Source organism: Nannospalax galili, unplaced genomic scaffold (genome assembly GCF_000622305.1).
Source record: "Nannospalax galili isolate Female #2095 unplaced genomic scaffold, S.galili_v1.0 scaffold384, whole genome shotgun sequence".
In the NCBI taxonomy this organism is placed as follows: domain Eukaryota; kingdom Metazoa; phylum Chordata; class Mammalia; order Rodentia; family Spalacidae; genus Nannospalax; species Nannospalax galili.
Genome location: NW_008352648.1, coordinates 3,150,530 through 3,163,727, shown reverse-complemented (window position 1 = coordinate 3,163,727; position 13,198 = coordinate 3,150,530). Strand labels below are relative to the sequence as shown.

Below are 13,198 nucleotides of genomic sequence, written 5' to 3'. Positions count from 1 at the left end.
CATAAGAATGGAGTCTCATTTTAGCATAAGATTAGCTTAGCACATTTTGCTTTAAGCCATATGTTCTGTTGATCATGAGTTTCTTCCAGATAGGAAACTGTGCTTCTAGAATTCAAGAAAAGTTGACTGAATTTTTAAAGCTTTTAGCCTAATTTTTCTTCTTTCTTACTTGATTCCTTCTTAGTTTAAGAAACATGTTTGCCAGCCAGGGGCGATAGCGCCTTTAATCCCAGCACTTGGGAGACAGAGGCAGGCAGATCTCTGTGCATTCAAAGCCAGCCTGGCCTACCTAGTGAGTTACAGGCCACCTGGGGCTGCTGGGATACCCTGTTTGTTTGTGGATAGGATCTCACACTGTTGCCCAGGCTGGCCTTGAATTCACTTTAATCCTTTTGCCTTAGCCTCTAGAGTGCTGGAATTATGGGCATGAACCTCACATCCAGCTGGGAAACACTTTTTTTTGGTCTTTTTTTTGAAGCAGGGTCTCCCTGTAAGTCCCAGCTGTCCTGGAACTCACTACGTAGACCAGGCTGGCCTCGAACTCACAGAGATCCACCTGCCTCTGCCTCCCAAGTGCTGGGATTAAAGGCGTGCGCCACCACGCCCAGCTGGGAAACACTTTTTTAAAAATGATTTTCAGGCCAAATATGGTCCTACGCAAGTTTAGTTCCAGCACTCTGGAGGCAGAGGCAGGCAGATCTCTGTGAGATTGAGACCAGTCTGGTATACATAGTGAGTTCTAGACTAACTGGGGTTACAGATCCTGTCTAAAAAAAAAGGATTCTTTTAGGCTTCAGAGATGGCTCAGTGGGTAAAAGCATTTACTGTATACATGTCTGAGCTCAATTTCCCAGAACCCATATAAAGGCCAGGCACAGCAGCACATGTATATAATCCCAGTGCTCCCATGGTGACATGAAGGACAGACGTAGGAGAACCTCCAGAAGCTGACAGGCCAGCTGGACTGGTGTGTGTAGCACCAAACAACAAGAGAGATCCTGATCTCACTGTGGAAAATGCAGAGTGACACAGCTGAGACTTCCAAAGGGTTGTGGGTGTGGCCCAGTGGTAGAACAGGTACTTAGCATATACAAAGCCCCTGGTTTAATTCCCTAACACCAGAAGCAAACAAAAATCTAGTTTATTATGATATTGTAGAATTCTACTAGTGAAGAATAAAGTTAATCTAATTTGAATATATATATATATATTTTTTTTAATGTAACTGAAGCCCAGAGAGGCAATGACTGCCTAATTTAGATCTTAACTGTGATTTTAGCAAGCTTTCCAAGAATGTGGGTGAATTAGAAACTTGGATCTGATTGCCAGCTTGTCCCTTCGAGTAATTGTTTGACTTCACCACGGTCACCTGCAAAGTCTCTTCCAGTCCTTCAGCTCTCTCCTTTTTCTCCCAGGCATAATTTGCAAAAGTCTCATGAGAAGTCATTCCCTGGGACTATACTGTTTTTTAATGTTTGGAGCTTCTGTAGCTAGCTGCATTCCTGAACACTTTCCATGTGCTAGCTTTAAGTTAACAGCCAGCCTCCATGGCAGCCTCCTTTTCTAACGGATGTGTGTTTCAATACAAAAAGAAAGATCATTTCTCTTGTCTTCATAAGGATCATGTCAGTCATCCCCACACCATGTCAGGAAAACCTGACACCAGAGCAATATTTAGCATAGTTATATTTTTTTAGCAATTAGTTTAAAATACTGCAATAGCTGTACTTGTTTCACTAAACTGTATTTAAACATACTGTAATGATCTGTATTATACTTTGGTTATTGTGATTTGCCTTGTTTTCTTTTTATCTTAATTCAGATATTTTCCCCAGTTCTTCTCTACTCTGCTCCATAGTTTTCTAAATGAGGTTGGCATGTGTATTCTTGTCTGTGCTATCATTCCCTTACCCTGTATTTTTTTTATTTATATGTGTTTTTAATATATACCTTCTCATTGTCTGTTTCTGTTTTAAAATTTTGTTTGTTTTTAAGACGGTCTCACTATGTAGCTCTGGCTGGCCTGGAACTTGCTATGTAGATCAGGCTGGCCTCAGACTCACAGAGGTCTACCTGCTTCTGCCTCCTGAGTGCAGAAATTAAAGACATGAGCCACCATGGCCATTCAGTATTTGCTGTGTGCCTGGTTTGAGGAACTGTGCTAGTCTCCTTTAGGTTTGTTTCCTCATTACAAATGTTGCCCACATCCCTTGGTAGAACTATCTAAGCCCCTAAGAACTGTACCTGCTGCATCACCCTTCTTCCCTCTTTATGAACTTGAGCATTATTGGAGCTGTCAGTGCCTGCTTCTTTGTGTGATGCAGAGTATCTGGCTGGCAGCATTCCCTGTACCTTTTTGGGGGGAGCGGGGGGAGGTTAAAGTTTTTTTTCTTTTTCTTTTTTTTTTTTTTGGTTTTTTTGAAGCAGGGCCTCCCTGTAGCCCCAGTTGTCCTGGAACTCGCTATGTAGACCAGGCTGGCCTTGAACTCACAGAGATCCGCCCGCCTCTGCCTCCCTAGTGCTGGAACTACAGGTGTGCACCACCATGCCTGGCTTTTCTTTTTCTTTTTTTATTTAAATAAATAATTTTTTGAGAATTTCATACATGCATATAAGGTGATTGATCAAATCTATGCCCACTCCCTCCCCTCCAACTCCTCCCATATCTAAGAGGTAAACCTAAAATCTTTTAAGGATTAGATACAAGCTCTCAAGTTTTTCTTGATAACTTCATGTACTCTTTCTTCTTTTGGCTACTCTAACATTCCCCCCTCTGAAGAGGTAACCCTAAACTCTTTTAAGAATTAGATATGAGCTCCCAAATACTTTCGACATTTTGGGCCTTTGGAATGGAGTTTGTTGCTAAGACGCCCAAGGACATTTTGACTTCTAGCCAAGAAACTGGCTGCTTTTCTTTGGGGTCTTTTTACACTAACTGCCTAGCCAATTCCTACCTCCTATTCATATCACACCATCCTCTGAAGAGGTTACCCAAATTGCCAATAGGGAATAGGGACACAGACCGCTCTGGCTTCTTCCATGCTGAACGGGGACTCGGGGTGAGGCAGTTGGAGTACCCCTTCAGTGGATCTATCCAAAAGACTCCCAAATTGCATAACTCTTATCTCAAGGGGTAAAAGAAAGTCCTTGAATTGTGACTAGGAGATATGAAAGAGAAGTAAAGGCAAGAGTAATTAGCATTACAAGTTCGAGACAGGGAACTAGAATCATCCCTCTATTGGGTTCATCCTCATTTTTCTTTTGTCTTCCAAGGCTGGACTCTAGAGTGATGGATTCAGGATTTGCTTTCAGAAAATTTATAGCTGTTGGAATAGTTAGAATCAGTGTCAGTTCCCTCTAAAAGGCTTTTAAATAGGGGGAGAAAACCAATTTATCGATCATTTTAGAACAATAGTTGGTTGTCCTCCTTAGCTACAGGTGGGCACTACAGTATTAGAGACCAAGATTTGAAGTCTTACATGTGAGCAGCTCTTTCTGGTTAGGAACAAAATCATCAATGAGAAATAATTGTCTAGATAACTTTTTACATAGACTTAAGCCTAATGTCTGGGAAGTGTAATCCCTTGAACTCTTAAAGAAATATACTGATGACTTTACTCTTTAGTTATACTTTCCTTTTGGGTATTTAAGACCATACAATTGGCCCAAATAAATCAATTTATTTTTACACTTAAGGTCATTTGAGGATCTGTTCCTCAGGAGTCACAAGGGCTCTGGAGGAGCCCCTGGCTTCTTTTCTTTTACCAGTTCCATCTATGTGAAGATAAATCAAAGGTCCTGCTGGACCATGTCTGGCTTCACTTGGAAGCATGGATGAGATGTGTCCTCTGAGTTGACCCTCCTCTTTGAAGACTGGACACTGGTTCAAGTCCATCTCGCGGGGTCTCCATGTCCTCCCTGAACAAGAGGACTGGTGACTCACCACAGTTACAGGACATTTTGAGAGATGTTCCATAGTCTCCTGGAACTTAGTCGACCTTAGAGGGCAAGGCACAAAAACTGTCCTTTAAGTCCCTTTGACCAGATTCAGTATAGGCCTCAAAGTATGGCTGTTAAACATCTAATGAGGTTAGTTCCACCAGTCTAGTACTTTTAATTATCATGTGCTATGTAGATAAGGCTTGTGTAAAAAATCAAATATTCTCAGATAAACTTTGACTAGATACATATTTTCTTCCTTAAACTAGTTGACTATACTATGCCCATAGACATTTTAAGATTATGTGTGTATTATTTTTGTCTCATCCTTTATATATCATAGCAAACCTGCACAGACCTTCATCGCTTGCTTAGGTTCTCATATTTTTCTGTCTAGTTTAGAAAATACCGCCATTCCCATATCCTTTTAACACCTTTTACATTCTCATTTTCTTTTTTTTTAAGTACTTATGAGACATAATAGCATTAACAAATAAATTTTCCATCTGTTATGAGACGTTTTTTCCTGGGGATGCTAAGCAATGCTTATTCCCTTTTAAGGTTCTAGTGTCAAGCTTGATTAAAGTTTTACTGGGGAACCAATGAATTTTCTGAGCTTACTTACCGAGATAACTGAGGGGTTGCCGAGGTGTATGTATGACCTGAGGGTATGCACACTAGAAATCTTTTACCCAACATGGGTCATGCCTTCTCTTCCTAGCTTTCCCCAGACTGTATACTTTAGCCCTCTCCAAATCAGGAGGCCATGTGTGATTAGGCCAAATTATATACAGTTGCCTGGGAATAGTGGCTGGATACTCCAGTGAGGGTCCATGACCCTGCTTGGCCTTCCTTTAATAACTGAGCACAACCGTCAACAAGCTTAATTGTGACGATGTTTAGCGATCAGGCTTGGCTGAAGTCATGATGATGGTAGTTATTTCATGCAGAAGGGACTGCTGTATAGCATCTTCTTATTAAAAGGACCACCACATGGAGGCAGGATCTGGGGGCTGTCAGGCAGTCCCCTGCATTCTCAGGCCCTGTGCCAGAGGGAGGCCAGAACTTGGCACTCTCTGGAGGTCTGCTGAGATTAGAGCCGCTACACCAATGGAGGTCTAAACCCACCCTCTCAGGCTGTCTGCTAGGATCTCCTTAATTTTGCTCTTTTATTTATTATTTTTATTTTATGTGTATGCGTGTATTGCCTGCATGTAGGTAAGTGCACCCATGTTGTGCAATGCCTGTGGAGGACAGAAGAGGCTGTTGAGTCTTCTGGAACCAGAGTTAGGGACAGTTGTTAGCTGCCATGTAGCTTCCATTGAGCCATTTTCCAGCCCTCCCTGTACTTTTTTTATTTTCTCTCAGAATTGACTTTAAAAGTTTTCTTTTTTCGGAAGGCAATGTCTACTGCCAAATGAATGCTTTAAATCTTTTAAGTTGTAGAAAGTTCCTTGCCCATTATTCTGACACCTTGGGCAATTATCCAGGAAAACAAAGCTATGTAATGTCCTCCTACAAATCAGTTGTCTCATGGTTGAGGAGATGGATGTGCCCCTTTTCTGCTAGTTTCTTTCTACTGTGATTTTCAGAGGTCTCCTTGAAAATGGATCCATCCATTTTCTGAGAAATTAATAGGAACAGAAGCAATTTTTAGGGTTGTGTTAGCAAGTTCTGTCATGTGTGGAATACTCTTAAGAAACCCTCTACATCTTTGCCAGGAGAGATGGCTCAGCAGTTAAGAGTACTTAGTGCTTTGGGGGAGAGGTTCGGATATGGGAGATCTAAATACCATCAGAATATAATATATGAAAATCACAAAAATTCCATTAAAAAATAAATTTTGTTTTTCAAAAAGAGCACTTGTTGGCCAGGCGTGGTGGCACACACCTTTAATCCCAGCACCAGGAGGCAAAGGTAGGGGGTATCTCTGTGAGTTTGAGGCCAGCCTGGTCTCCATAGTGAATCCAGAACAGCTGGGGCTACAGGGAGACCCTGTTTTGAAAAGACCAAAAAAATAGGTTAAAGAGGACTTTCTGGAAGAGGTGATACCTGAGCTGCCTCATGAGACACGTAGCAGGGACACATGGGAGGGCATTTGAGACAGTGAGTTAAAACTACAGAAAACTGTGGCTAGAAAGATGGCTGAGTGGTTAAGAGCCCTGGCTGCTCTTGCAGAGGACCTGGGTTCCTGGCAGGCATAGTGGGTGCATGCCTTTAATCCTGTTCTGGTCAGTGGTTAAGAACACTGAATGTTCTTGCAGAAGACCCAGGTTCAAATCCCAGCACCCACATGGCAGCTAACAACTCCAGTTCCTGGGAATCCGACAGCTTCTTCTGTCCTCCATGGGCATTGCATGACACAGGTGCACTTACCTACATGCAGGCATAACACTCATACACATAAAAAATAATAATAAATTTTTTTTTAAATAACAAAATATTTCAGAAACCAAAGAAACCCTATACATCTTCATACAAACGTATGTGTTCTGCATACACAGTACATATACCCACAAAAAGGATTATTTTATTTTTTTAAATATTATTTATTTTTGTATGTATATGATGTGTTGGGGGCAGTCATGAGTGTGCAATAGGTTAACTTTGTGGATTTGGTTTTCTCTTTTAACCTTTACATGGATTCCAGGGATCAAATTTAGCTGGTCAATCAGGCTTGTCTGACCAGTGCCTTTACCTACTGAGCTATCTCCTGAGCTTTTAGGGGGATTCTTGAAATATCAGCATACATCCTTTCCTTGTGAGCATAATTATAAAACTCTTTTGGAATCTCTTACACTCTGATTCTGCTGTGTTTTACATGTTTTCTGGAACTAGAAGTGGTCAGTGAGAGGTAGACCAGTCCAGGAACACCAGGAGCTGGAAGATTAGTCATACTGACAGATAGGTCCAGTCAGATGGCACAGTATATGCCCTGAAGCAGATTGGTAAGATGCAAATGTAGTTATTCTCTAAAATGAGTAAGAAATAGAAGGTAGTTCAGACAGCTAACTAGTCATTACAGTTTGGGAAGTCCAACAAGGAATTTAGAACAGAGATCTGAGGCTGGAAAGATGGCTCAAGTGGTTAAAGCATTTGCCGCACTAGTGAGAGGACGTTTGGATCCCTAGAACTCATGTAAATGCCAGATAGGCATGGTGCCTGCCTGTAATTCCATCCTTAGAAGGCAAAGACAGGGGATCCCCAGGTAAGTTGGCGAGTAAGACAACTGTGTTGATGAGCCCTAGGTTTGATTGAGAGACCCCACTTCAATGAATAAGGTAGAAGAGCATCAAGGATAATTCCTAGCATCGACCTCAGGCCTCCACATGTATGCACACATACACACACACACACACATGAAAACAGAATCATGAATCAACACATGAAAATAGGAAAAGGAAAGAAAGATGGAGATTCTGAAGTGGATGGATATTCATCAAAGAGGTGTTTAAATGGCAAGTACCAGGCTTTCAACTGTGAGGTCAGCATCTAAAGGCTACAACCAAACATGAGAGTAGACAAAAGGGAGAAGCAGAACCAGAACAGGCTTGGCTTGCTGCCATTCTGTCCAAGCTGGCTGGCTAGAATACCTCAATCCAAAAGATTCCAAATAGACCTCATCCCAATCTGGAGTTGAGTGTGCTGGTAGAAATGTAATGATTCCAACTTAAAAGATGGAGGCAAAGCAGAAGTGTCCCTGATGTTGCTCCCAGAAAGAGCTGCAGAGATCTGCTGATAAACGGCTTCTTTTGTTCCTCCCCCACCTTGTAGAGTACCTGAGATCAAATTCGTGACGGGCTAGGCAGATGCTCTGCTACTCAGCTACAGCCCCGGCCCTATGACTCTTAGAGTATTCCCATCTTTTGACATCTTGCCTCTGCCTTCCCTCCTTGAGTACCCCAACTTGACTTTTCTGGGTAGAGTCTGGTATCTCATCACAGATGGCTTTTAATAAACCAGAAGATGGGCATTTCTTCTTGTGCCCTTCTTCCCTAGCAGCAAGGTCAGTGTACTTGCAGTTGATACATTTGATGCTAGTTTCTAATAGGAAAAGAGTACAGAGCACAGGTATACAAGTAACAGTAAAGGTTCCTTTGTTTCAGGGGCAGGGGATGTTGTTTTAAATCTGTGCTGAGGATTGAGCCCATGACCTCACACATGCTAGGCAAATGTTCTGCCACTGAACTTCACCCCCAGCCCGTGTTTGAAGTTCTTATGATCTCTAGATGAACCAGTGGGCTTTCTTAGCCATTCCTGTTAACCCTGGCCTCAGTTGTTCCTGGGAAGGAATACATCTTTCTGAAGACTTTTTTTTTTTTTTTTTGTCTTTTTGAGACAGGGTCTTCCTGTAGCCCCAGCTGGCCTGAAACTCACTATGTAGACCAGTCTGGCCTCAAACTCACAGAAATCTGCCTGCCTCTGCCTCCTGGTGCAGGGATTAAAGGCATGCGCCACCATGTCTTGCTCTAAGGACTTTTTAACAACCATGGTATTGTTTGAGACAGAATCTAACTATGTAGCTCAAGCTGGCCTCCAACTCATGATGCCCCTGCCTCAGCCTCCCCAGTGCTGGGATTACAGGCATGTGGCATTACCCATCTCTTACTCTCTTTTTTCTCACGCTGTTCTTTTTGTTGTTGTTGTTGTTGTTGTTGTTCTTTTTGAGACAGGGTCTCCCTGTTAGTCTCAGCTGGCCTGAAACTTGAATTCACAGAGATGTGCCTGCCTCTGCCTCCGGAGTGCTGGGATTGAAGGCATGCGCCACCATATCTGGCCTGGCTGTTCTTTTTTAAATTAGTCAATAACATACCTAAAAGAGTCTTTCCTGTAGCACTTTTTCACACTAAAAACATTGGCTTATAGAGGCTGGAGAGATGGCTCAGTGGTTAAGAGCACTGACTGCTCTTGCAGAGGACCCAGGTTCGATTCCCAGCACCCACATGGCGACTACGAACCGTCCTTAACTCCAGTTCCAGGAGAATCTGAAGCCTTCTTCTGACCTCCATGGCATTGCACGACACAGGTACACTCACATACATGCAGGCAATACACTCATACACATAAAATTAAAAAAAAAAAAAGCAAAAAAACATTGGCTATAACCAAAGGATAATAGGAGTGTAATTAGAAACCCGTACATGTGTGGCCTAACACATTCTTGGATATTATTTGCATTTTCACAGGTCAGAGTCTATAAACTTATGTATCATGAGGATTCAGGCTTGTTTCAGTTTGCTTTTCCCTCTATCTCTAGGGTTGCAATAGTTTCCAAATCATTTGAAGGAAAAACCGACCGCACAGAACAATGGTATGGAACCCAGTACAAACAAGAAGCAATACCAGATGAAGTCATTCAGGTAGGCTTGCACCACCTGTGAATAAACCTGATGTGTGAGAAACCATGAGCTCCCTCATCCATCAACTTAGATTCCAGAGTGTGGAGACTGATGGCCTAGCATTGTCCTGTCCCTAGAGGAGTGGAAGAGAAGCTAGTGCTTGAGGGTGAAATAATGTGTTCTGGCTTCTTCTCATGTGGGGGCTATGAAAGAGGTGCCCAGCTTCTTAGATCAGAGCATTGACGTATTGTGAACACGGGGAAGCACAGGCACCAGTAGAGCAAGAGGTAAGGAAGCAGGGGGTATGGAAGACAGGTGCATGTTTCCAGGAGCTCACACTGTTGCTGTGACCCTGCCTGGGATCCTGGGATTCATACTGTCTTTACTTTAGGTTCTCTCTCTCTCTCTCTCTCTCTCTCTGTTCTCTGTCTTCTTTCTTATCCTCTTTTAATTATACTTTTCCTTATGCACCAGCATTTGTGAGACAAAATTTTTTTTCTTCTTCTTCTTTTTGAGACAGGGTTTCCCTGTATCCCCAGCTGGCCTGGAACTCACTGTGTAGACCAGGCTGGCCTGGAACTCACAGAATCCACCTGCCTCTGCCTTCTGACTGCTGGGATTAAAGGCATGTACCACCACGCCTGACAGTAGTATTTTTTGCCTTCATTGTATAATGAACACCTTTCACTTTTAGTCTTACTAAAAAATATCAGAAAGGCTTTGTAAGTAATGCATTTTTTTTTCTACCATGCCTGAGTGGTGACAATACAGGAAAAAAGAAAAAATAATTAATTTAAATTCTATTTATTACTTGGGGGGAGGGACATACCTAAAGAGGTCAGAGATAACTTTGTGGGCTGCCTTTGCCCGCTGAGTCATCTCTCTGGCCTGAAAAAGAATTCAAGAAAGAAAATCATCACTGGTACTTTAAGGATCACTACATTCCCTAGGGTGTTACCAAACCCATATATATATATATTTTAAATTTTATGCGTGAGCGTTATACTTGCATGTGTATTAGTGCATCTGTATCATGCAGTGCCCACGGAGAACAGAAGAAGGCATCATCCCCTGGAACTGAAGTTACAGATGTTGGTTAGCTGTCATGTGGGTGCTGGGACTCGAACCCAGGTCTTCTACAAGAACACCCAGTGCCCTTAATTGCTGAGTCAGGTCTCCTGCCCAGCAAACCCATATTTCTAAACTGAAGTAAATTCATCTTTCCCCAATCAGTGTTGGAGCTGAAATAATTAAAAAATAAAGAGAATCTCTCATTCACCAAATTCTTTTTAAAGTTTATTTAGAAATTCAGCAGTGAAATGACTTACTAAATGTTTCCTGGTCTCTACTACTCAGCCTTTCTGGAGACTTAAGTTAAAGTCAAGCCCTGCATGGTGGCCCACGCCTTTAATCCCAGATCTCTGTGAAATAAGGCCAACCTGGTCTACATAGCTGGTTATGGTCAACATCACAAACATCCTAGTACCAAAAAACCACATGTGTTGGCACCAAAATAGAACTGCACTGTCTGGAAGGCTGTGACACATCAACTAGATAGCAAATGACTGAATTCAGAATTATTGGTTCTTGATTGCCCTTCTGTTTGTTTGTAGATCAGGCTTGAGATCTGCCTGCTCTACCTCCCGGTACTGGAATTAAAGGCATGCTCTGGCACATCCAGCACTTTTTTGTTTTTTAATACTAAAAAGTCTAAATTAGGGTTGGACAGTCAATGGTCTGTGGTCTGTCCCACTTAGTTTTTGGAACCAGCCCATGGAATAGATCCAACCTCCAGCTGTGTCAATCTAGACTTAAATTTTGACTTTGTCTAAACCTTGTTTTGAATTATTGGCTCACTTGAAAATTCACATGGTTGTCTGGGAGAAATATATATTAGACCTTAAGCACTGAAATAAGGCAGATGCAAGTGGATCTCTGAGTTCAAGGCTAGCCTGGTGGTCTACATAGAGAGTTCAGGCAAACTGGGGCTACATAGGGAGACCCTGTGTCAAATGTCCTCCTCCTTTCACAAAGAAAAGAAAAGGTGGGTAGGGGCACATACCACCAAGACTTATGAATTCAGGTCCCAGAACTCACATGGCAGTCCTAAAGGCAGTCCTGTGACCTCCACATAGGCATGCCTATACCCAGAACACAGAATAAATGTAAAAAAAATAAAAATAAGGAAGTGCCAAAGTGAAAGAAGCTCAGTTAGTCTGGCCTTCAGGCAATAGATGGAGATAACAAGATAGCTGAGAGCCTATGTATTCTTTGTTCCTTAAAGAGCTAGAGCAAACACAGCTTTTGTATGGATCAGTTAACTTCTTTGTGTTCCACAGACTCTATTTTTTCTTTAACCTTAGCTGATTAGGAGCCACAGATGAGTGTTCCTTAGTACCAGAACAATAAACTCAGGTTTCATGAAAACCCATCAGTACATTCTGATTGCAGCCCCTTCATATATGGTGGGAAAGATTGCTGTGTCATTTCTTTCGTTACATATTGTGCAAAGACACTTTTTTGCCTTTTGGATATTTTTGTTGTTTTTGTTTTTTTATTTTGAAACTGGATCTCCCTGTGTGACCCTGACTGACCTAGAACTCACCCAGGCTGGTCTCTTACTCAGGATTCTTCTGCCTCTGCTTTCTAAATACTGGGATTACACATACAATACACCATGTTCGGATAACAGTGGCTTTGCAGTGCGATGTTGTGGACCAAATCAGGGCTATAATCTCAGCCCAAGGATAGTTTTTTTAAACTCTTGAGTTAGACTCTCATTGATTTTTCTGTGTGTGTGTGTGTGTGTGTGTGTGTGTGTGTGTGTATGTTTTATTATTCATCTAGAAATGGCAAAATGCTGACCTGAATGGGAAATTCAAGCTTCCAACAAAGAATGAATTTATTCCTACAAATTTTGAGATTTTATCATTAGAAAAAGATGCAACACCATACCCTGCTCTTATTAAGGTACTGTGTTGATTCGGTTGTTTATTTATTTATGACAGGATCTTAATATGTTGCCCAGGATAGCCCCTGACTCTTGAGGTCAAGTGAGCCTGCTGACTCAGCTCCCTGAGTGGCCCCTTCTATAGGCACATGCTACTATGCTGGCAGAATCAGTGATGTTGAATTTAGGGTCAGACCTATTACAAGAACTAGAAAGGGAGAATTTCTTATGTTTGGTATTTTATTGATGGGGGTATGGGTTCACAGCCTAAGAGATGACAGAAATGTTACAGAAAGAATATAAGAACTATTACAAAGTCAAAAATATGGTGGCAAACAAAACTACTAAACAACATAGAATCTAGAGAATTGCTTCTTTTTTTGGAGGAGAAAAATGTCTAGGCTATAATCGGTAGGTATATTGAAAGGTCTTAGTCTCTTCTCTATACCCACTAAAGACACAGTAAAGAAGTGGGTTTGTGCCATGTCATGAAAGGTAGCAATAAACAGTCTCTGAAGCCTGGAAGGGATCCTGTCTAAAAGAAGCTGTTGGACTCACTGCCCTTAATACAGGAGTTCCTCTTATGATACAGGGGCTATGTGGAGTTACTACACTTACAAATCAGTGGGAAGGCAGATTAGGAAGTGGACTCCCTCCTCCCAGTTTTCAGAATGTTCTTTTCATGTCATTATTTCACACTTGGGTAAAATGTGTAGAAAAACTGATCAGATTATTATAGCACATTTTGTGTTCCAAATTTACAAACTAAAACTTATCTTTCATTGTTTTTGTCTTCTTCAAATGGCCTAATACTCAGATGAAGTAGAGGAGACAAAAGTCATTGTTTAGGAACACAAAATTTAATTTATCTCAGGCAATGAGATTATTGAGATATCCATTTTTCTTTAAAATGATTTTTTTTTGTTGTTCATTTTTGAGACAAGGTCTCCCTGTAGCCGCAACTGTCCTG

General features: G+C 41.7%; 1 protein-coding gene across 2 annotated transcripts in view; it reads left to right on the top strand.

The window, feature by feature from the left end:
- The window catches only part of Ide (insulin degrading enzyme), a 113,154-nt gene that overhangs the window by 70,160 nt on the left and 29,796 nt on the right, over positions 1-13,198 (top strand). For both annotated transcript variants that reach the window (XM_017802334.2, XM_008849620.3), the window contains exons 12-13: positions 9,197-9,299; positions 12,126-12,248. In XM_017802334.2, the coding sequence (XP_017657823.1) occupies positions 9,197-9,299; positions 12,126-12,248 (226 nt within the window). The remainder of the gene's footprint in view (positions 1-9,196; positions 9,300-12,125; positions 12,249-13,198) is intronic.